At 39.6% G+C, this 25,971-nt stretch overlaps 1 protein-coding gene across 2 annotated transcripts in view; it reads right to left on the minus strand.

Annotated features, from left to right (window-relative positions):
* PLPP4 (phospholipid phosphatase 4) overlaps positions 1–25,971 on the minus strand; it is a 56,057-nt gene that overhangs the window by 9,004 nt on the left and 21,082 nt on the right. The window contains exons 3-5 of one of the 2 annotated variants that reach the window (XM_027705692.1): positions 24,161–24,251; positions 20,832–20,895; positions 19,247–19,371 (exon numbers count right to left, since the gene is read on the minus strand). The exons of the other annotated variant lie outside the window; for it this stretch is intronic. Of the exons in view, the coding sequence (XP_027561493.1) occupies positions 19,247–19,371; positions 20,832–20,895; positions 24,161–24,251 (280 nt within the window). The remainder of the gene's footprint in view (positions 1–19,246; positions 19,372–20,831; positions 20,896–24,160; positions 24,252–25,971) is intronic. 2 annotated transcript variants of the gene reach the window in all.

The raw sequence follows: 25,971 nt of genomic DNA on the forward strand, positions 1-25,971 counted from the left end.
TCTGCAAAAAACTGAGGGAGTTTCATGATTTAAATGGTGATTCCCATGTAACCATATCAATGATGCTGTTATAACTTAGTGTTTTAAGAGGATGTAGCAAATTGCCTTCTTGTTTTGTTTTTTAATAAAGCAATCGCGACCTTACAACCTTTAACAAAATCCCATTTTTGAGGGGCTGAATGGGAAAAGACACATTTTCCCCAAGATCCAAGACATACTTATATTCTCCACAGCAGGGGTGTTATCAGTGCAGCAATGCAAGCAACCAGGCAAGTGATCACAGCAAAGCAAATTGACTTTCTTCTCATCCACACTCAGCTTTCACATGATCTGACACGTCTGCAAACCCTGTGGTACCTCCAGACATTCACCTATGCAAGAGAAATTTAATTTATTTTTTTTTTCCTTCAGCAATTTGCCTTTCTCCTCTGGGGGAGACATCAGCTGTGAGAAGAAAGCCCAATTTTATTTGCACACTAAATGAAACATTTAGGCAAATTTTTTAACTCAAGTCACAAAAGCTTTTTTCATGCTTCAACTTGCAGCCCATCTTTCCTGATTTTAGACCTATTCAAAAATGTCAAGGTCCAAAGCAGAAAAAGATTCAGACAGTTTGTACTGTAATTGAATTACATTTAAATGAGATTTTTTAGGTTCCATTAACCTGTTTCTATAGAACAGGTACAACTGGCAGTGATGAGAGAACTCAGGCCCCAAGTTTCTGTACTGAACTTCTTCCTTGCTGTGGCTCCTCACCTTCCAGAGAGATACTAGATAGATTTTTTTATTATTATTACTTTTTAATATGTTTTTATATTTTTTGAAAGAACCAAACATTTGAATTTTTTTTTTCTGTAGGAAAATTAGTGCTGTAGCTCTGTGAAACACATCTCTTTTCTTCAAGGACAATGACAAATTTCATACTCAAATTTTGCTTTTGACTGCAGAGATCAAAAATTAGAACGTGAGCACACAAACCACAGAGAGCAAAATCATAAATATTTATCAAAGAATTTGAAACATTTTTTTTCTGATTACCTTTATACTTTTAATCTTTGTGATATCTAAGCAACTCCATAAGAAGTAACAGGTGGTATATTTTAATCATCAAACCTGCACACCAAATATGTTGTTTTCTAGATGCTTTTTCAACCACTGCTGATTCCATATTTGTCAGAAGATGGTGGGAGGTAAACTTTGAAATGTTAACAATCCTGAATAAATAAAAGATTTCTTCTAGACAGACTGGGCCACCTTCCTGTGTACTGACCTCTGAGAGCTGTGCAAACCTGTTCTGCCTTTCAGGCTGTTGAACAAGAAGAAATAATTTCTTCTGACATTTCAGGGAATTCTTGAAATGAATGTATTTTCCTAAAAGCAGCATGTCATGCACAGAAAAAGGTTGTGAGATGCACAGTCAAAGCTCCAGGCTATACCCACCATGAAAAAAAAAATTTATGATACTAACATAGCTCAGAAAATTGGAATACCCCCCTCCTTTTTCAAACATCCTCTCCAACTCTTAGTACCCAGTGTAGACTGAGAGACCTAAACCAACAAATTAATATTTCTTCCTGTGCCTCTCACATTTGTTATATTTGCCATGACAAAAAGCAACACTGCTCTTGTCAGGCACAAATATTTAAATTATCTGAAGTGGTGAAAGAGGAGAAAGGAATGAATCAAACATATAATCACCTCTTGCACCAGGTGATTTTTGTGGCACTGTCTTTTGTGTCAAAGATCTGCAGCTCTTTATAGGGTTGGTTTTAGGGTAGGGTTTTTTGGATGGTTAATAAAACACATTCACATCTGTGTGAGCAGACACGAGGTTGCCCATTCTGCAGATTTCTGGAACTAAAAACACATCTAAATTTACCTGAGACTGCAAGGACAGGATTTTTTGCATCATTCCATCTTCCAGCTGAGTAAATGCAGTGACCCAAATGAAATCTATCTTGGATATGCAATATCAAATGCAATCCTGGAATGAATACTTTCAAATACTTCCTCTCAAGAATTACTTTTGTCTTTGTACTTCCATTTTTTGTCTCAGGTTATTATTATTTTTTTAGATCTTCGGAATTAAAATCTGAAGACAGTAATTCCCAGGCAGAAGAATCAATTGCTCTGTGGTTTCATTTTCAGGCAATTCTATAATGCCTTTTATAATGCAATTTAGAGGGCTTAAAGAAATACTGCCCAAACTATAAAGAAGGTGTTCAGTTCACACAGATTCATATTCAGAGTTACCAGCATTTACCAGGCAATTTTACTAGCAATTGTCAGTAGCAGCAGATTTAGCTAAATAGGCTTTAGAGAAAAGCTGGTGATATTTTAAAAAAATTAAAAAAAAATAATAAAAAATAAAAATCCCCAGAATTTGTGGTTTTTTGTCAGGATCTGCCACGTTTCCAGGAGGAGGTGATCATGAAGGAATATGGAAGCACAAGACAAAAAGGAGGATTTTGTCTCAGATGCCTGATGTGTTCCTCTGAACCAGAAGCCAGGAAGAGACTCACAACCACTCCCTATAGGAGAATTTACACCTAATATAAGATGGAAAAGTAATATAATGATGCTCTAGCTTGTGGCTATGGAACTAACATCTGCAGAGATGCAAAAATTCACTCTTCAAGAATCCTGGGCTTAAAGGTGCTATTTACCCTGAAAAATTGGGCAATCAGTAGAATATATATGAGTCCTTTTTCTGCACCAGCTAAAGTAAATATCACACTATATCACCAAGGAAATGCAAATGCACACATACACATATCAAATGCCCTAATTTATTACACAGTGCCACAATAAAAATTATCATTTTGCATAAGAAGATTCCAAAGATGCAGCAAAGCAACATCTACAGAAATAGTTCTAAGTTGGTTTCTTCCAGAAAGAAATGAAGACTGTTTATAGAAAGGAGGCAAGACAACATAAAATGCCAACCAGGTCTCTTTGGAGATACTGACATAAAAGGAAGTAAGAAAATCGGTCTGATTTAGTTTAAAACAATTCTAATGCAACATAGATATTGGTGCAAATTCCTGACACAAATATTTAGATTATTTGAAGTGGTGAAAGAGGAGAAAGGAATGAATCAAACATATAGTAAAGGGAAATGAGATATTTTAAACCATTAAACTCCAGTCAAAGTCCTGACACCACAAGTTGCTGGACAGAGGAAAACCTCTCCTAAGAAAAGCCACAGGTTCTATCAGGGCTTGACAAAATGCTGTATATTTTGTGAACTGTCATTGAACTGTTCTCTCTAAATAAGCCAGCTGTGGTTCCTTAAGAAATTAACAGAGATCAAGGGAATTTTGGAATGAAAAGGAAAAATTTAAGTCTTACAGGAACAGGTGCTATGAAGTAACCTAAAGGAGACAAAAGACCACACCATATTGCTACTTGTAGCACGTAAAAAACTGCCCCCTCTTGGGCATTGTAATTATTGGAGTAAATAAAACTACATTAGAATCAATTGTTTAGGCTGTTTTATCATATTCTTTTTTTAAAAAAAAGTTGACAGCATCTGGAGACACTGCAGAGCCCATCCTGACATTGATTCGCTCCAGACAAGGTGAGATCTGTACACACCAAACAATTACCAAGTTAAAAGGCAGAAAGTGAGAAACTGTAAACAAGAATCTGATCTAAAGCACCCCCAGTAAATTATTAATTTTAAAAAATGTAACTGCTTTTGTGAGTGTTTTCTGAAAATTAAACTACCCCACGAGGATCTTCAGCTCCTCAAGTTTTAATGGATGCTTTGCTAAGCACACAATAAATGTCTTTTTTCCACTAAGCAGTTTTTGAGCTGAAGAGAAAACCCTCGACTTACTGAAGTGGCATCACATTATAAAACTGCAAAGCAACCATTCAAATGGCCTATATAAGAATCAGACAAAATGATCCATCTCTTTGTCTGTAATGCTTTAGACTTGCAGTGATTACTCTGTATTTTCCAAATGCAAACACATGCTATTCATCTCTGGGATTGCACAGCAGCCTACTGTGTAATTCCTGTAGCTGGGGCTGCTGGCAAATGTTTTCAGTCTCACACTGTTCAAAGAGCTGAACTATTTATCTTTCTTGAAGGAAAAAGTACGATACCAAATGAGGGCATAAATTTTAATGCTGAAATGCAACTCAAAGAGCATTTTATAGAAGTACAATTCCCAAAGAATGTGTTTTGAGTTTATTATCACAGGCAAAATATTTTTCCTTGGTTTTTTTTCCAAGTGGGACAGTCAATCACCTTCCCCTTGGCTTAGCTTTATTAATTTCTCTTTGCAAAGAAAGTTCAGCAGAAGCAACACGAAAAACACATCACAAAATACAAATGTATGCAGGGACTTACTTGGGAAACAAAAAAGAGTTATTGGAGACAACAGACCTATATTATCTGAAAAGCAAGTGTTAGTCATTAGGTTGTTTTTGCAGGACTGTCACAGTGAATTCTTGTGAACATTTTTTAGGTTATTTTCTGATATATTTTTAATACACTTTTCAAGACACTTCATTTTACCTGAAATACCTGAAGTGGTCTTGGGGTGCATCTCATTGCTACCAATGAGAACTAAGTTTTGATTTGTTCAGTTAATGATGTTATTTACAAAAAATCCCAAAGGTGAACCTGTTCCACAGCCTACTTTGCCATTTCTGGTGACAGAAACCTTGAACAAATCCCCTTCCTCTGAGAACACGGTAAAGAAAAGCCCAAACCAGTTCAAGATTCATAACTTTGAAGAGAAGGGGTCAACACTCAGACAGTAATTGAAGAGGCCTTAGTATTGATATAAGATATATGGGACTGCCCTGTAAATGCAGCCCTAATCATACAAATGTAACACACCAGAAAAACCCCTTTCTGTGCACAGGATTTTTGTAACTCTTCACAAACTGCCAATATCTCAATGTTTCTCAAAAACACTTGGTGAAATCAGGTCCAACTAATGAATTTAGCCCAGATTTAATAAAGAATGACATCAGGATGGAACTGATCCTTGACCACCCCCATGCTGGTGCTGCTCTGGTGTGGTGCCTGGCTGACACACTCTTCTCCTTACAGGAATATCAAGTGCTGGCTGAATTTGTTTGTTAGACCAAACATGCATCCCTTTATGAAATACAGTCCTGATACTGCACCTCCAGTCTCTTGAGAAAAAAAATCAAACTGAGATAAGAGTTGTCAGGATAATTCAAAGAGGTCAGTGCTAATTAAACAGCTACAACCTGCCAATGATCAATAATCAGAGAATACATTTCTCTTCCTGCCAGAACTCAGCCCAAACGCAATATCCAGCTTTGGGTCATTGTCTCTCCAACCCCAATACAAATTATGGTCATGGGGCATTTATGAGACACTCTACAAATAATCCCTGCCAAGGGCTATTTTTTCTTGTCCAGTTCAATCCTGGAATATACCAAGTCCCACCCATTGGGATCAGGGGAACTTCTTGCTTCCTTTGCCATACATGGAGCATCCTTGATAATGGATCATATCCTGCACAACTATTTGTCATTCCATTCACCCTGCCAAGTATCTGCATCAGTTGTTCAGGAATGTGCATTTAACTTAAAATTTACTTGAAGGAAATTGGCACAATCATCCAGACTGGCATATAAAATACAGTTAGAAGACAATCTGAAGTACATCTTGATGGATGGAAACTTTTTACAGTGGAGGATCAGGAGCTCGACAAGGTGCAGTGATTTTGCTGGTACTTAGTACTGCCTGCAAATAATCCCCCTGAACACTTCCAGAATAAACCAGGGAAACCCCAAGACCATGCACAGCCAGAGCAGTAAGAGTTATACAGAACATCTCTGCTTTTCTTTTCATGCTGTGAGACACGGCAGGAACAGGAAAATGTTATTTATTCCTGCAACACTGCAAAATGCAGAGCCATGAAGCTCCACCATCTGCAAGAGGAACTTATCACTGGGGGTTTTATGTAAAGAAGAACAACTTGGGGAGGGGAAAAAAAGGTAAATGATTTGAAGTTTTCTTCAACCACACCTTAGGTATCAAAGTAAAGCAGGGCACCAAGGGGTGAGTGGCTGCACAGTGACATTATTCTGTCACTGAACTCAATGCTGGGCTCCAAACTTCTAAAAAACTCTCTGGAGAGAATAAGGGATTCTAAAGTTGGGCATTTCCAATTCAGTCCAGATCCCCTGAAGACAGCAGAACTGAAGCTGCTCTCCATTCTGGAGTACACAGCACATCTGGGATTAATCTCTTTAATCATGTAAAGAGAGAGGAGAAAATATCCAGGCATAGAACAGCCTAAAAAAAAAGCTGTTGTGTTGAATAACTGGGGTTGTTCAGCATGAAGAGAAGGCTCTGGGGAGACCTCATTGCAGCCTTGCAGTGTCTTAAGGGAGCTCATAAAAAAGGCAGGAGAGAGGCCTTAAATCCAGGCAGAGTGACAGGACAAGGGCCAAGGAAAACTGAACTCCAAGGGGATCATCCCACAAGCCCCTCAGGAATTCCAACAGCCCTTGTTATGGAATACTGAGAGGTAAACATGTCATAGAGGAGGTAAAAGCATTAAACACAATCATTCCTGGTTGTGTTTCTTAATTCGGCTCCTTAGAGTTTGAACTAAGAAGCCAATAAGCCCCACAGGAGATTTTATTTTATTTTTTCTTTGCCTATCTAAGAAATCCATTTCTTATTTCCCTGGATTCTTTCATAAAAAGGTGAATCATTTCAGTGAGATGGTGCCATACAGCTGTTAATTAAGAGATTTATCTTGAAAATAGGGGAGTAGCAGCAATTACTGCCAAAAACCTGTGGCTTGTAGCTCATTTGTTACTTAAAATCTTCACTTTCAACTGAAGGAAGTATGATTATCCTCCATGAAATTGCCAGCTAAAGATAATTAACAGTTCAAATTTAGATACCCAACTATAATTACATGTACTGAAGTAATATTTTATATGAATTATCACAGGCTAGCAAACAATTCTACTGAAATTCAGTAATTTCTTCACTCTGAAGCACGTAATTTTAATTTTTCAAACAAATGAACAGCTTTTAAAATGTAAAAATATTTTCATTTTTACAGCTGACTAACTTTAATTATTTAGTGGAAAAGGGGAGGAGGAACTACCTGTCCCCTCACTGTGGTGATATAATATTTCCCAGTCACCTTTCTTTTTAGTGGCACAGCAAGAAACACCACAAATACTACACTCATTTAATTAGTGCTTCATCAAGCAAATCTGGTGAGAGCATGAACTGCATAATCAGCTTTGACATCACCAGAGGAGGCAACTCCTCAGGGGGAACACAACACTGAGTGGAACAGTCAACTGCCAAGATAAGGAGAAAATAAAATATTAACCAATCAGCCAGTCAACAGCAAAGGGGTTGGGTTGTTTTAAGAACCATTCCAGTGTTTTTTTCCTGTCTAAAATGACAACTCACACCAATCAGACTCCTGGGCTGACTGTCAGGGACTTTACAACTGGTTTAGAGAAAGAAAAAATAATTAAAAATTAAAAGAAATCAAGAGATTTCGCTTCTTCTCCCAAACCCAAGGAGTGGATTAGATAGAAACTGAATCAAGGAGTAATCTTTAGAATTCTTCCTGCCCAAATAAGAAGAGTTTTCCTAGGAGGAATAGGACACATCCAAAAAAATGCAGATGCTGGGATGTGAACCAGTTATCAGGACTAAAATTGTCAGAGATAAATACACATTTCCAAGGTATACCATAGAACATTTTTTTGGTAACAGCATCAAGGCCAGAGCCATGAATATTCATATCCAAATTGTAATCCTGCTTCTCAAATTTAACTCCTGCTCATCACCTACCCTACTGCAAAGAGGCATTCCCTGAATACAGTGATACTATTTTCATCCAAATTCCAGCCTCCTTGCCATGCTAAACAGCACCAGAAAGTGATATTATATTCTACTGCTTGATAACACAAATAAATATCTTTTAACCATCACCTATTGACCTTTTTATTATTTGCATCAACCAGCAGTTCCATTTTTCCAGACAGGACCTTGCTGCCTTCACCCACATAAACTTATTGACTTCAAGCAAGTCATGAAGGAACGTTTCCAGAGTAGGGAACATGGAGAACAGAATAAAAAATAACAGAATATTTCAGTTGGAAAGAACCCACAATTATCATCTAGTCCAATTGCCTGAACACTGCAGGGCTGACCAAAAGTTAAAGCAAATTTATTATTTATTTTATTTATTTTTAAATTTATTTTATTTATTATTATCCTCTTGCTAAGGACCTGCTTCCAGTCTGAACCTTCCCTGGCACAGCCTTGAATCATTCCCACATGTCCTGTCACTGGATCCCAGGGAGATCAGCAAAGACAGGCTAATAAAGTGAAGAATAAAATGACTTATCATATGAGAGAGAACTTCTTGCGTGACCGAGCAAGTGATGTATTAAATATTTAGTGATATTTTAAAAATATCATTTAATATGACTCACCGGTCATAGTAAATCATATTTAGTCCCAAGTGTCCATGGAAATGCTTTGATAATATAAACATCTGGTCAACCATTCTGATTTCTATTTTCTGATTAAGTCCCTCAGTGAAATAATCCAAAGATTTTTTCCTTTCCCCCACCTCCCCTGTAAGTAATTTTTTTAAGACCTCCCATGCTATTATCCACTGACAGTTTCATCCACAAATCCAACTTGCATTGCCTTTCAACACAACCAGAAACCTCCAACATAACCATTCTCCAAAAGTTTCTAGCTGCTTAAACAGAGTGTAGGAACCCCAGACTGAAAGACCTCTAAAACTACTCTCTTAGTTCAGACTGAAACAAAGACAAACCAAAAGTCTCAAATCACCAGACAAATCCACTGATTGCAACAAAGCTGTATTATTTATAAAATATAAATATATGAAACATAAAAATATAAAAATATAAATATTTTTCCTGTAGGTTTCATTAGATGAAACACTGAACATTATTTGCTCACTCCTCTGCAGAAGGAAGTGGGAAAAAAATTACCTATTTACTTACCTATAATAGATTGTGATTTCCATGTAGAGCTGACAGTAATGGCAAAATCCAAATGAGGCTTTCTGCAGATTTTTTTTCCTTTCTGGCATAAATAACACACTTGATTTCCTGTATTTATCTCATGGCTTTTATCTCAAGACATGTTTAATATCCCCTTGTTTTCAAGAGACTTAAATTAATGTTTTCAGAAAACACTGTGACTGAGATTTCTGCCATTTGATAAATCAGTCAGCCACCTCTACAGAAGGGTGCCCAGCATTTTAACTTTATCATTCCATTTCAAAGGCTTTTTATTGATCTATTTTTCTTGGGCTTACAGCAGAATTGCAGTCAGTACTCTTGTTTTTATTGAAATAATTCTGGATTGACTCAGGGTTATTCCATCATGAATAAAAGCAATAACTGCTCATTCTGTTGTAGCAAGCTTAAATGTATATAAGGAAATTTTTTCTTTGGAGTTCCCTCTTCCTTTCATTTTATTTCCTTCATTAGAACATGATCTTACACCAGTCAACTCTATCACTCTTGCTGCTCAGAAGGGTTTTGAGGCAGCAAGTAGAGACTGATCACCCACCCCAGCTCATGGAGGTGACAACCCTGTGGAGTTTTAAAGCCCCCATGGAAACAGGAGGGTTGGATTTACTTCCAAGCAGCTCCAGCCCAGGCAGAATGCTCTCACATATATTCTGATTTATGTCTCTACAGATGTGAAAAAACTGCCCTATCAAGATGAAGAGCTTTTGGGAGTCCTTACTGATCCAAATGTTTCGCAGCTGAAGGGACTGGGGGCAAATTTCCACACAAATATCAGTTTCTGGTTCTTAAAACAGGAATTTTGACTAGTCCTATGATTCTCTGACTTCCTCTTTGTAGAGAAGGATTAAGGGATATCCTTCCTTGACCTGACATTAAAACTGGAAGAGAGCAAAGTTTATGCAGTGAATGCAATGAAGATGTAACCAAGCCAAGGTTTTGTTTGGGCTGTTGACCTGCTGCTCATCCAAGCCTGTCCTACCTCCCAAGTGCTGCCTCAATCAGCCCCCTGTTGAGGTGACCCACCTTAAAGAAAACTCCAGGCTGAAAGACACATCACTAAGGAAGAGCTAAAAACACACCTGATTTAGAAACATCTCTATATTTGGGTTGTTTTTATACAGAAATGCCACACAAAACCACACAGAATGGATCCTGGAGTGTGATGTGTCAGTGCTTATGCTGCAACGGGAATTTCAAGGAATCTCAATATTTTCCAGTGCTTTAGTGAGGCTTCTTCCCCAAAGATGGTCAGGACCTGGTGTGCCAGCTTTCTCTGAGTTACCAGCCATCCATTTTCCAATCAGACCTGAGCTTTCTGCCCCATTTCACTGCAGAGAAGAGCTGTCATGCAGTTCACAGATGAAAATTGATCTTTAGATCTCTGGTGTGACTCCAAGTCCTTTTAACTGAAAAGGTCAGGCAGAAGAACAATGATCTGATCTTTAGATTCAGCTGAAGTCTACAGCTTCACCACGAAGTCTTCTGCAGGCTGTGAAATCAAGCCCATACCTTAAACTCAGCTTAAAAAGTTGAAGATGGGCAAAAGAAAAGGAAAAACCAGGCTGTAAGGTAATTAAGCTTCTTCCCTGCACAAATGACAGCAATTTGAGCAGCTATAATAACCAAGGAACAGCAGTAACTGATGGAAAAAACTGGTTTATTGAAGTTAAACTCAGAGATTTACTCATATTTCCAGCTCACTTTCTTTCAGTTCAGCTCTCCAGCTTTTGAAGAAGAACCATGCTGACCCACAGAGTCATTCACTGTATTCCTCATTAATGACTCAGGATTTAAGATGATTGCATGTTTTTGCTTCCTCTCCTCTGAAGTCTCACTCTACTCTTCCTGCGTGGTTTGGCCTCCAGATCAGGAAAAACAAACAAACAAAATGAAGAGCACACATAGATCCCTCTTTGGTATTCTGTGTGAATCACCAATTACAGTGGATTGTAAACCAGCAAATCTCAGCCCTGAGACCAAGAAAGCCACAGGTTTAACTGACATAATTCTGATTTTTCATGCAGTCTTCGGTATTGCTAAATAACATTTTACTTTCAGCTTTTGTTCAAGAAGCTCTGAAGAATTTTTCTGGATAGCAGAGAGCTGTAACACCTCATCCTTCATCTGTTTTAGTCACTTTAATGAAAAAGGCTGGGTGCTGGTGAGGAGCAAAGAGCTCTTCCCTGGCTTGGCAGCAGAGGAAATGAGGGAAGGATAAGGGCCTTTCCTTCCACCTTTGGTGTATTCTCAGACAGATAAGTGCCAAGCACTGGCAAAGATGGATAACATACCTGCATGGCTCTGTCTTTTCATAGAAAAGATATATTTTCATAGAAGAAAATAGCCAGAGAAACAGCCACCTTGTTTATCACAATGTGCATTACAGCTGCTTGAAAAACTGGCTCCTGAGCCAGTTTATACTTAAACTAGTGAGAGCTTGTGGAAATTAACTGTTGATTTTTGGGAAAAGGATGAAGAAGAGATATTTAGCATTCACCTTCTCTCTTCTGGATAAGGAAACTAGCTCCAAAGTTGGGTAAAGTGCCTTTCCTGGACAAGGCAAGGGATAAGGCTGATGATGTCCATGGTCATGTCCCCCCACTGCCACCTGCTCACAGTGACAACCAGCAAATTCAAGTACCAACCCTCAAATCCAAATACCAACCCTCAAATCTAAGCACCAACCCTCAAATCCAAACACCAACCCTCAAATCCAAACACCAACCCTCAAATCCAAACACCAACCCTCAAATCCAAGCACCAACCCTCAAATCCAAGTACCAACCCTCAAATCCAAATACCAACAGTACTGCTGGTTTTCTAGTGGAGACTTTCATTCTGTGAGGAGCCTTAATAAAGAGCAGTCCTAAGAAGCCAACTTAGAAACTCCACTTGTGGGAAATATGTCAGTGTTGAGGGGGAAAGGAATAGTAGGAATTATCTGTAGGATTTGAGAGTGGACCTTGTTCACAAGGAAGAAACATTTTTGAGGCGGAAAAAGTCAGCTGGGATTCCTCTCTCTTTGTTCAGAGAAAGGATGAGGGAACTCTAAAGAAAAAATTTCCTTATATACATTTAAGCTTGCTACAACAGAATGAGCAATTATTGCTGTTATTCATAATTGAATCTGGCTACTGAAAGCAGGAAATTACTCTTCAGGACTGGCCTGAAGATCTAATCCGATTTATTATGCCAGAAGAAAAGGGTAACCAATTACTTTTTTCCTACTGCTGTTTGTACTTCCTTTCTTAGGCCATCACTACTCTTACAAAGTGCACATTCTCCTTTTAATACAAACAGAATCTACAATGTGTAAGGTGCTCCACTGGCAGTGTTTCCTTAACACCCTATTAAAGTGCACAGTAGGTATTAAGAACCTAATTCCCAGACCACTGCTCCCATTAACCCTGTTTGCTGCAAACTTCTTTGATGCAGTAATGCTGCCTATTAATAGATTAGAATTCTTCAGGCAGTGCAGTTCTGGCATAGTTTTTGATCAGAGCAAGATTATGCCCTATGCTGGAAATGGATGTTTGCTTTGATGAGTTTATACCTGAAAAGGCTCATCCTGAACAATGAAACTGGGAAAAAAAATCAATTCTTCAGGATGTTACAACCACTTACAACCTTGACAATCTGGTCACTGCAAACTTCAGCTGCAATTGCACTGATGTATTACTACCTAGATTTTAATTGTATAAGAAGTGCCATTTATTAAAAAATAAACAGTGACAGGAACTGTTTCTTTGGAAAACAAAAATTCCTTATGACAAAGGGGGTCAACAATACATAATAGTTGGGGTTTTACATATTATTTAGCATCTTGTCTGTGAGGACTGTGAGATTAAACTACACTCAAAAGGCAGAGAAAATAATTTTCCTCTTCACTTTTAAAAGGCCATTATTTTCTCAAGTGGATCAAGGCACCTTCATTCATCAAGGAGGTAATTAAAAAACATATGACATAACATATCAATGTTCTTGTCCCCACACTGATTACATTCTTCATTTCAGATTTCTCATTAAATTCTCTGATTTTTTCAGCTATGTTAAACAGCAATCACTACAAACCTCTTTGAGCCAATAACACGAAGAAGAAAAACAAAAACACCCACACAAGAAATAAGAGCTCTTGTATAGCTCTGAGTTAACATTCACTCTGGAACTGTACAAACAAAATTGAGATGCTACCACAAAATAATTCCTTCAAAACTCTACTTTTTTTCCATGTAAAAAGAAATCTCTAGAATCGATAAAGATTTCTCTTTAAAAAAAAAAATCAAAAAAATCAATGGTACAATTTAGGGAAAAGTAAACTTTTCAAACTAATTTAAGTAACTAAATTGCAGCTACAAAAATAAAATCACAAGTATTTTATTTATTTGGCTGCTAGCACTTTTATACAGAAAATGCTAATTGTTAGTTGATTTTTTTTCCCCATAAATCTAGGGGAAATCTTTCCAACAGGAAATTTTAAGTTCAATTATCTCTGCAGCCACTGTGTTTTTCAGGTGATTAATTTTTACCGAGTTTGGTTTCCAGTCATTTGATGTGAAATGCATTCATATCAACTGGGATCTTTCTTCCTGGGATCTCCTGAAGTTCCACACAGGGAACTGCAAAGTCCTTTACTGGGGGAAGTACATCCCAACTCTTCTCAGTGGTAGCCAGGAAAAGGAGAAGAGACAAACTGAACCACAGAAAATTGCATTTAAAACATGAGAAACAACATTTTCACCGTCAGAGTGGCCAAGCACTGCACCAGGTGTCCCTGTGAGACAAATTGTGGAATATTCATATTAAATTTCATTCAAAACTCAACTGGACATCGTCCTCAGGAACCTCTTCCCCCTGACCCTGCTTAGAGTAGCAGCTGGAACTGCACAGTTTCCAGAGGTACCTTCATCCTACAGTTCTGTCAATCCAACTATAAGCTGATACAAACCAGACTAGCCAGTGATAATTCATTTATTCCCAGCAGAACACATCGGTTTCAGCATTTATAAGTGGGTATTCATGGCCATCATGGCCTTGATCTCCCACTGACTACCAAAAATAAGCAGCACAGGCTCCAAGGAGGTTAAAATAAACTCTCACCAAGCCACTGTTTTTTCCTTCAGTACAAAGGTACCCAAACCAGTTTCATGCAGCTTCCTCTAATCTAAGGCAGCAATCCCTTAACTGAAAAATGTAGCTTAAATGGTTCTGACCAATTCAGAAATAACACATTTAAAAATAGTCACTAAACAAAGCTGAAGCCAAGACTGGCAATCGCAATCTGTGAGCAGAACAAGAGCCTAAAGGGAGATTTATCATGATAAATTAATCACTTCCTCTAAGAAAGTAAAACAGGGTCAAGAATTCGACATTTCATTCCCACAGGATTTTTGGTGTTTCTAAACAAAATGTGTTGTGCTACTATTATTTACCCACAGTTGCTTGTACAGGGACTTCACTACTACAGGAATGGCAGCACAGAAGATCTCTGCCTATCTGGGAGTTTGGTTTTTCTTTTAACCTGAACAGCCCATTTTACTGAACAATATTTGAAGCAATTCTGTATTGCTGAGTTGCTACATTTTTTCCTAAAAAACTTCAGGAGAGAAGCCATTCAGAGACTGTTCACAGGGCAAACAGATCAGAAAACCACACTGGGGGGTTTGCAGCTGTTGCAAATCTGTATTTACATCAGAATGGTCTCTTCCTTGTTGAGCTGAGCTATGAAACAGGTCTTTGGATACACCCTTTCTCTGTAAACAACATGGTGTCTAGTTCCTTTAATTTTTTTGTCTCCTTACTGCTCTAGAAACACGTGAACATAAACAAATATTTAAGGTCTAATCTGACCATGAAGTTGTCCTGGTTTTGGCAATAAGTCAAGACTCATTCATTAAACTATAACATAAACACATACTACTTTAGCAGCACATTTTTGCTTGCTACTGGTTGTCTGCCCTCATTTACACAGGGGAAATCCAGGTCAAAGTTTCAGTTTAAATGTGATAGATCAGGTTTTTGCTCCTCTGAGTTAGAGTTCTGTAGCCAAAACCTGGAGTCACCAACTTGGAAAGATGATCTGGGTCCATATTCTAAGGCAAAATCATCACAGTTAAAAGCTTAGGGAACTACAGCTGGTATCAAAACAGGAATGCACCATGCACTTTTTTGATTTATCTTATGTGCCCTCCTTGGCACGGGGAGATGAAGCCAAGAAAATCATCTGTGCTCTGATAGGGAGAACACACCCTCCTTCAGGGCAAAGGTGGAGGGACTGGAGCACAAGTCCCATGAGGAGAGGCTGAGGGAGCTGGGGCTGTTCAGCTTGGAGAAGAGGAGGCTCAGGGGAGACCTCCTCACTCTCTGCAACTCCCTGACAGGAGGGGGGAGCCAGGGGGGGGTTGGTCTCTTTTCCCAGGCAACTCTCAGCAAGACAAGAGGGCTCAGGGTCTTCAGCTGTGCCAGGGGAGGTTTAGGTTGGATATTAGAAAGAATTTCTTTGCAGAGAGGGTGCTCAGCCATTGGAATGGGCTGCCCAGGGAAGTGGTGGATTCTCCGTCCCTGGAGGTGTTTAAGGACAGACTGGATGTGGCATCAGTGCCATGGGCTGGGAACCACGGCGGGGTTGGATCAAGGGTTGGACTTGATGATCTCAGAGGTCCCTTCCAACCCAGCTGATTCTATGATTCTGTGATCTCAAAGTGATAACAGGTAGTTCACAACCTGTTTAAGGAGTGCACAGGGTCAGGTCAGGCCATCTGAGAGCATCAGTGTTGTCACTCTCCACACACACTCCTGTGTCACATCCTTACAGCACAACACTCACAGCACCCCAGACTTTCTCGTTTAAGGGCCTCATTTTGCATGGATGAGGTTTTAGATTCTGGTATAACAAAGCATTTGATTGACAGCTGTAGTGGTTTGAACCAGGTTTTCTCCCTGAAACTAAGAAAGTGGTAACCCCCAGGGGGTGGTGACCCTTGGGGCTTTACCCAATCAATGCTCCTGCAAAATATAAACATATCTCTGGAGACCGGAAGAGAAGCAGTAGTTCTTGTGGTGGGAAGAAGAGGTGGCCATGTTGTAGAGGCCACGAGGAGAAGGGGCTCCGGCCCCTTGGGGGCCTCTGCCCCCCCAGCCCCCGGTTGGGGGGCTGCAGGGACTCAGAACTGAACTAAGTACCTGTGTCTGAGATGCCGAAGGAGTTTTCTCCACTGCGAGTGGGTGACGGAGCAGCAGGGACAGCAGCGTCTGAAGAGCAGTGGCAAAGAGCCAACTGATAAGAACCAAGAGAAGCAACAGATCCCGGTATGCAACTGAAGCAGACACAGAGTTGTCTGAAGAACGAAAAGAGCCAGCAGCAGAAAGCAGGACAAGAGACCCGAGCCAGCAGCAGGAAGAGAGTTTCGGAGGGTAAGAACTGGCTCAAACCAAAACCCCCAAACTCGCTAGAGACCCCTCCGAGAAAGAGGAGGGGGTGGTGGACTGAGAGGAGTCCTAAAGTGCAATATGCACTGCTGAGAGGAGCTAGGAAGCTCATGGCCTCCTGAGAGATAAGCCAGGACGGCCGAAGGAATGTGTGTGTGTGGGGGGTGACCTTGGCCCCCCCTGCTCCAGCTTCAGAGAAGCTGGCAGCCATCTTTGAGGCAGAGCATGGGAGCTCTGCACAGGGGCTTGATTTCCCCTGAGGATACCAGACCGTCACGGAGACCCCGGTGCTTCGTGATATGACCATGGTGTAGCGGCCGTGTCTGGGGTTACGCAGCCCATGGAAAGACCCCTTGTTTGGAGACGGGGGCCGAGAGAGACTTGGAAACCTCCCTCGTGTGTGCTGGCAGAGAGCCAGCAACTGTTTCTGGTGGAAGAGAAGAAGAGAGCCTGCTGCCTAGAGAGGAAGACCTGCTGCTCACAGACTGGAAGGGGTCTTTTCTTCTTCTTCTCTCCTGGACTTTTATTTGGAGGGAGAAGAGATTTGGCCCATTGTAAATATTATTGTCATGGTAGAGATAGATATAGAGTTAAGATTGTTTGTAATGTATTATAGTATTTATTCACGTGTATAGTCTTTGTAATATATTCCTTCCCCCCATATTGAGTCTCGTGTTTTTGTCTGGAAAACCCATCTCACATGGGGTTGAGATGTGGGTGGGGGGCTAGGAATCAGAATTGGATTTTGGGCCTGCTGAAACCATGACAACAGCCTATCCAAGAAATGCCTTGAGAGAAACTGCTTTGAAGATGAAAATGGCTCTTGACTGAAGCCTCTAACCTCGCTTTATGAGCTGCCCGGCAGCTCTTACTGGTGATTTATTTTCCTCGTGTGTTCAAGTAGGAAACACCAAACTGCAGTGGACTACTTGGAACTATCATTCCAAGAGAGGTATTATAGTTTATGTCAACTCTCATCCTCCCCACTTACAGTTCTGCAGTCATGGAAATAGAAAAAAAAAAAATCCCTCAAACAGTAACAGAAATAAAAATATATATATATATAAAAAATATATAAAATATATATATAAAAATATATAAAATAAATATATAAAATATATAAAATAAATATATATATAATATATGTATAAAATATATATTTTTTATTTTGATGCTGTTTCATGAATTCCATCACACACACAGAATGGATGACAAACATGAAGAATTGAACTCCTGCATTTTATGTCGTAGCAATCTTATGCAGAAGGGAGGAGAAAGGAGCTGTGAAAAAAATTTTGGACTGACTTTACGACAGGAAAGTTTAAAAACACCTACATGTTAAGAAGACAGGAAGGACAGCTTTTTAAAACTGAGATTAGAAAATGCAGAATTAGGGAAAAATTTACAAACATGAACTATTATATCCCAAACATCCTCATTGCTTCATAGGTCCAGGAAGGTAGTATAATTGCATGCTTTCCATCATATTCTTTTCACTTTTCAATCTTTAATTTGGTGGGGATGAGGAAATAGCAAGAAACTAAACACATGATCACAACTATAAACTATTCTTGATACAATAATACTGACAATCCTGGTTATGTAAATAATTTTGCTGCACAAGAGGAGCAGGGGTTAGCACTGACAGACTGTCAAATTAAAGACAAATTAAAGGTTTCCTTCTCCGTTATGACACTAAAATACATGTGGATTTTAAGGTTTGTCAGAGATTTAGGTATGACAACATCAGCCTTCAAACAGCTGAGTAGTTCAAGCAGCTGCAGTTGATATTATCCCTTTAATGTAATCAAAGCTCACAAAAAAAATTTGAGACAGCTAAGTTGGTTTGTGGTTTAGATCTATAAAGCTAATCCACAAACATTTATTGCTCTCTTACCCATTTCTAGCACTCAAACAAGAAAAAGGAAGCAAGATTAAATCACAATTTCCTTCATCTCATTACCCAACTTGTCAGTAACATAGCTCTGCACAATTAGGCAATTTGAAGTTACTACTTTGAAAAAAGATCAGAAAAACAAATTCCATGGATACAACTTCCTGGGACTCAACTGGCAGCTCTCAGCAACAGAACACCAGGAGGCAACAAACAATCCTGGCCAAAGAACCCAACCAACCTCTCAGTAATCAAGTTATTTTACTGATGAAAAGAAGTTTTATTAGACACTTGATATGAAACATGCTGGAAGTCAACTCTTTAAGACAGAGGAAGGAACCTTTGCAAACATCTAAGTTAATACAATTAATTAAATCAGACAGACAGGTTTTTATGAGGCCACCTAAATGTCTGTCAGGATAAAGGAGAAGCTGGGAATAAGTGATCAAACCATCAGATCTAAACTGAGGAGCACCTCAAAGCCAAAAGTGACAAGTGACTGCACTGTCCTGCTTCCTACCTCAATGGAAGACAACAAAATAAATATGTACTATACAGAAAATGTTGCATTCAGGGGTCTGCACTGGGGAACAGACACCCCTCAGCATCCCACTGTGTTCTGTAACTTTGAACAGGGTTTCACTTTATTGACAGTCCTGCTGTGGCTCCCAACAAAGTCAGGTGGTTCTCAAGGTAAGAAAGGCTCACAGTTCGATTCCCAGAAGGAAATTTCTGAGAGTGGAGAGCACAGTCAGAAGTTCAGACCCCTCCAGCAAAAATCAGGTTAATTATTGAACAGTAAAAGAGCAACTCCAAAGCACAGAAAGGACAGCTTTTTACACAAGAGGCACTGTATTTAAATGAACTTACAGGAAGAGTGGATACTGGGAAAGCTTTTTCTGCCTTCAGACACCAGATCTGGATCACCTGTGCAGTGCATTTCCGAGTTCATGACTCCATCTGGAAAGCAGCGGTAAAAGAAATCGGGACGCGGTCTACAAAAAACACCATGGATATTAAAAATATAAAAGCTGTAGTAACAGATAAACCTCAAAGTGATTATTACATTTACTGCCCATTACATACAGAGTTCATTCCCTCCAGCTCTAACACAGCAACAGGAATCACAGAGTCATTTGGGCTGGAAAAGACCCTGAAGACCCCAGAGTCCAAACCTAACCCTGCCAAATCCAGCACTAAACCATGTCTGTCAACTCCAGGTCACATTTTTTGCAGGCAGGCTCTCCCAGGGAAGCTTCCAGCACAGCATGAAAGTGGGAGTTGCCTCTAAAAACCCCCTTGCAGGGTTGCTCTTGCCTGGTGATCAATCCTGCACAGCACCCCAGGGACAGAGCAAGGCAATGGGATGACTCACAAATTCTCACAAGTCTTGCCAACACATCCAGGACCACAACTGAGGCTCCAAGGCTGGCACCAGAACAACCACCACATTCTAATGCCAGCCTTGATGCTGACTAAGTGCATTAAACAAACCTCTGAGTTTGTTGTGACCCAGCTCTGAGCTGGTTTGACTGGTGTCATCCTGATCCTGAGCTAATAAACCACCCGGAGAAGCAAAGGGAATAATCACAGATTCACCCCAGCTGGCTTGGGGTGCAGGCAAAATGAGCAAAATGGATTCTGAATTACTTCAAAAACACTCTTAAAATAAAAGCACCAAATCCCATTACTGTCAGGGCATCAATACCATAGCAGAGAGGCTTCATCAGAAACCAAATACTGCCCCCTCAATGCTGCAAAAGAGGTCAACAACAAAAGCAGCATTGGACTCTATTAAATAGTCTATGAATTTAAGAAAAATATATATTTTTCAGCTGAACTTATTCAAAATTTTGATGAAGAGCCAAAAAATAACAAAAAAAATTAAATACTTCTCAGGGTGTTTTGTTTGCTATATTTTTCTTAGCCTGTCCTTCAAATTTATGTTTAAAAAAAACAGCCTGCCTAGGAGTTCATTTATTGCTTCACTCCAAGGTGGATGTTGGTGTCTCCTGGAAATCCCACCCTCAGTAATATGCTTCTCACAAAATGCAGGCACTGGGTTACACAGAGACTCAACTGATTTCCACTTAATCAGACAAGGGGCACTGGCAGCTCAACTCCCACATGCTGTGACATTTCCCTTCTGTGTTGCCAATTTAATGGACTGTTTTCAGCTCACACTGTTCCTTTCGAACTCCTCACCTGTCTGGATCTGCCAGATCCTCAAATAAATAACAAAACACGAGGGCATGGATCCCTACCCCAGTGGGATGTCACAGAATGGAGTTGTACAACACCTGCACCACATAAAAAACAACCTCTCAGGGGCCTATTCCTCCTCCACGCCTTTGGGAACAGCAGCCAACTATTTATTAAGATGTATTGTAGTTGTCAACCTGCCTCCATTCATCTTAATATTTAAAGCTATCATTTATAACATGACAGGACTTACCTTCCCACTATTAATTTAATTGTATTTGTGCAGACACCATTCAGAGCTAGAGCCAAGGAAACAGCTACAAAACAGAATGAACAAACAGAACAATAATAACCTAAATACCAAGCAATAAATTGCAGCATTACAGCATTTGATTCCCAGACTGAAACCTTTGCTGGACTGAAAACTGAATGAGCTTTGCAGCCTTCTGTTTTACTTATTACCCAGACTAAGAACAGACCCCAAAGCATCATAATAATCATGACTTACTTTGTTCTGCTTTTACTCTGGAGAAATCTTATTTCCCTACACAAAGCCAGCTCTCCTCTCATGCCATTTGCACAGGCATAAACCATCAAATGGGGAAAGAAATCAGAGAATAAAGCACTGTGGGTTTGCAATTTTTTAGTTTTGTAATTTACCAGGTGGAAATCTTAGGCTCTCTGGGTCAAGGAGAATTCCTGTATAGACCTATATGTAATACATATATCTATCTATCTATATATATACATATTTGTATGTGTGTTCATGTATGTATATATTAAATAGCCTAATTTCAGGCTAAAGAATTGACTTTTGGCTAAAACTAGAATTGGATGACTTTTTTATTTTCCTTTCAAAAGGATGTGGATGGTTTGAATAAAAATCTCAATGTTTTCCCCTTACATTTGCTCCCAGGATTAATCAATTTTTCTAATAAAATTGGAGTTGTAAACAGGAACCTACCTACTAGGTAGGACTGAATAATCTTTTTTATTTGTCCATAGACTTTCTGAAGAACCTCATCTCAAGCCTGTGGATATCTCTGCCTGGATTTCAGGGGCACTTGGATCTAGCACATAAGACTCCTTTTGGGTTAAAACTGATTTAATTTTGCAGTCCTCACCGTAGCTCTCTGTTACAAAACAAGGGCCACTGAATTTTATTTCCCATTAGAAAAAAGTTACTAGGTAAATCTCTGATTTCCAGGAGAACATTTACAGTAATATAACTTTGGATTCTGACAGCTCCATGAGCTGTTTTCTCATTGGGCTGCTGCCCCAGATGCTGCACTTCAGCAGCACTCACCCATAAAATCTTTGCCTGAGGATGATATAGATCACAAAAATGTGTGTTATAGGATCTATTTTTAAAGTTAAAAAAAAGAAAAAAGTAGGTCCTTCGTCAAAGCAAAAATAAGGGTTTTCTCAGATTATAGCAATAGCTGCCAGCAAAAATAAAGGAACAACTCAATCCTAGAGACACTCATATTGTCCAAAAAAATCTTCCTCTTTCCACCTCTGTTCACAGTGCCCACTCAATTCCATGCTCCTTTTTTCCCTCCTCAGTTTGGTCTCAGTTTTTGATGGTGATTGCATGAGGAAAATTTTCCACATAGTCAAATGCACGTGACCAGCAAGGTCACAGCACTAAATTCTCCCTTTTAAAAAAATACTTTGGAAAACATGCAGTATAATTTACTCTTTTTGTTGAGCTTTGTCTTGGTTGTTCATTGCACCCCTGACTGAACCACACTTTCACTGTTGAATATTCCTTTACAATGACAATCGAGGGATCAAATGACAGTGAGACTGTTAGGATGATAAATTCGATTTGCTCTCATTTTGTTCCCTTTGAGAAATATTCATATTGCCCATTGTATAATCCAGCCAGTAAGAGATTTAGGCACTTCCAGGGGAAGGCTGAAGGGCATCTCCATGTAGGAATTTAACTCCTCCTTACCCTTGATGAACTGAACCACCTTCTTTGCATTAATGGCTGTATGAGGGGCAAAGAATTTTCATGTGCTTTTAACTTTTTTTCTTTCTTCTACGTGTCATGCCCAGAGAAATTCCTTTGGGGGGGACTTCCTGATCATTAATTATGTGCCAGATCTCTGTGAATCAGCAAAGCTCCACCACAGCTAATGAACCTTCACACCACCAGACACATTAATACTCTGACTCCTATTAATGCAGAGCACATTTGAACAGAAATAAGCCACAAGAAGTTCCACACTTATGGCACAAACTGAACAGAACATCAGGGTTAGTGTTTCCTCAAAGTCTGTGCAGCAAGAGGAGTGCTGGGGAAGCTGGCAAGTTTTCTCCTAGACATTAGAGAGGGTGTCAAATCAGAAGGCAAAACAGCAGGAAAAAAAAGTGGGTTTAGAACAAAAAGGTGAGAATAAGTGATGGAGAAACTACCCCAAGTTCCTTTCATTCTTTACACAAGGGGAGGCAAAGCTCAGAACTGTGGCTGTGTGCATTTTATGAATGAAGAGGTTTTTCTACTGAATGGACTTGTCAGGAAAATATCACTGTAAGACACTTCAGAACTTACTACAAACGAGTGGCAGCAGCCAAAACAAAACCAGGATCATTTCACACTTGTGCTAGAGCAGCTGGAGAAAGAAGGAGCTAAGGGAATGCAGCCTTGTGCAGAAAGATTTCTCACAGGCAGACAGATACATAATGCCATTTACATCCCACCTAGCTAAGGCAAGGCTGAGTATTGCTTTGGTTTTATTATGTAAGGGCCAATAAATTAAAGTGTAAATTAGCCAGGAAAACAGAATTTCAGAATGATGCATATTTCAAACATAATGCCAACAAAAACATTTGCAGTTCTTAGTGCTTCAAAGTATCTTCTGCCAGTGGAAGTGCTTTAGTCAATATTGGTCTCTGGCAATATCTATGTAAAAAGGACCTGGGCATGTATCACTGTAAGATTTCAAAGGATAGGCAGAGCCAGAATTAAGACTTACCCTCCCCACTGTCTACCTGTTCCTCTGCTGGAATTTTCTGGAATTAGATCTGACCCAAACCAAGCCATTGCAGTTCACAGCCCAGGACAAAGTGCATATCTAATTCCATGGGCAGTTCAAGATGAAACATCAGCTTTTAATTAGAAAAGCTGAGCCCAGATCACGGATTTTGCAATGGGTAACAGTAAATTCACTGAGAAGCTCAGAGGAAACCATGAGAGGTGTAAATTCCTACACTAAGCAGTTGAGTCTCACAGGACTTTCCAGCCAAACCCTTAATTTACACGAGCTGAAAGTATAAATAAGAGGCAAGTAACAGATGGGGTGTGACAGAAAAATATCCATCTGAACAGTGTCTCAGATGGACTTGTCTTTGCTGATCAAATCCCAGCCCTTGCTAGCTGTGGAATTAAGGCACAGAATTTGTCCATCTAGAAACACACCTAAAAGCAAAGACTTTTGTGAGATTGCTTGCACAGAAAACCACTGTAATGGGCTGGAACAGAGACAGGTTTTTCTTCAAGGCTTAGACCACAGTTGGAATCAATCTCCAAGAGCTATCCCACATTTTCCATCTTTGAAGTATGACATACATTACCTAAGAAAGCCTCTTTAATTTCAGTCTTGTCTGTTCGACGGATTATTTTCACCACAAAGATGACAGCGAGTGGTGTGAGGAATGAAATGGCCTGTAAGAGATAACAAATACCATGGGTGAGAGCTGCAATTCCCTTTCAGTCCAGCTGATTAATAATTAGCTTCAGTTAGCTCCATTTAAACTGGGAAGCTGAATGATCTTTATCCAGCTCCTGACCTTCAATAAAATGGGACTATTTGTCTTCGAACGCATTAAAATTCTAACATAGCCGTGGGTTATAATTGATTTGTAATTGCCTAGAGCTGCATTTAAAGTGTCAGCTTCTCAAATGAAAAAGTAACAGTCTATAAGGCCCACAAAATTCATACACAGACCTTGTACATTTTTTCCACACTGAGCATTGCTGCAGGAGGCAGCTCATCCAGGCTGTGTGCTCAGCAGGACCCTCCTCAACACAACAGACCTCAGCACCAACTTCCCAGCATTTTAACATGCTCTTTAGCTTACTTTTTGTTTTCTTTTTAACTGTCATTCTTGAATGCATTGGGAAAAGGGTCTTTAGGATCTTTTTGTTTGCAAGTGCTGGGTGTGGAGCAAACTGCTTGATTCTGTGCAAAAGCTGAAAAACAACACATGAGCACCTACAACTGGTTAAGCAGAACCTTATTCTTTTATTGTCAGTACTGCAGGGCAGGATTCCTCCTCCAAGGAACCTCAGATGGCATCTGTGCATCAATGCACACCCCTATTTCCAGGAACAGCAGCTCTGTTATCACAGAGCAGTCTGGGCTGGGATGATTCACAGTAAATGTGAGCCAAAAGGCATCTTGGGGCAGTGTCTGTCTGGGTATTTATTGCCTTTCTTCAGAGAGACACATCAGTTTGTCCCAAGCACAGCACCAGGGAGTTTTTCATTCCCACCTTGCCATGGGAATTACGATTTTATTCCCAACTGGCCCTTCCATCTCAGACTTTCAGTTGCAGAGGTGAAAGGCAACTTGTATTTATGCTTCTTGCTGGTTCCAGCCTAAATTAACCGATTCCTTTCGTGACCCTACAAACCTTTTCACCACCACACTTGTTCAAAAATAAATCCCAGTCTTTCAAAAGCATTTATTCTCTTAAAGAAGAGTGAAAATGACTGTTTTCTTGATTATTGGTTTGTTTGGTTTTGTGGTTTTTTTAAAACAAGGCCAAAATTAAGCTGTAAATGGCACATGGGATGCCAGGGCTTAAATAAGATTGTTATTTTACTGAGGCTGAGCAGTACCTTACTTTTTAAAGAGCCTCCACTGAAATAAAAAACAGAGGACAGATATGACAAAAGATGTGTGACTCAATCTTCTTTTCATAACAAAGATTAATCCCAGTCCTCATTTTATGCTTTTAGAATATCTGAGTAGGCAACAACCTGAGAGTGCACTGTATTTGTTATTTTGCTGTGCATCTTGCACCAGCTGCCCCTCACCTATATCTGCAAAATATTATCTAACCCAGGGAGCCACACAGATTAAAACACAAACTGGAGTCTGTTCCCCTTATCTACATTTACAAAGGCAGGCACCAAGTTTTGTGCAAACAAGATGCACCATTTCTACTTAAAATTCCCTTCTGCCTCCAGTGTGTGTGAGATTCAAGTTCAGATGCCAATGCCATGTTACTGCTCCAGAAATGTTCATTTCTCTCCATCCTCAGCAATAGTTTAATTTCTGCTTTCAAGACAGAGAGTGAAACACAAAAAAAAAGTTAAAGCAAAACCTGGAATTGCTAATTTCTTTCTAAAAAGTAAGGATTGCCAATCAGGAAAGGAA

Source organism: Neopelma chrysocephalum, unplaced genomic scaffold (genome assembly GCF_003984885.1).
Source record: "Neopelma chrysocephalum unplaced genomic scaffold, ASM398488v2 Primary Assembly neopelma1_347, whole genome shotgun sequence".
Classification (NCBI taxonomy): domain Eukaryota; kingdom Metazoa; phylum Chordata; class Aves; order Passeriformes; family Pipridae; genus Neopelma; species Neopelma chrysocephalum.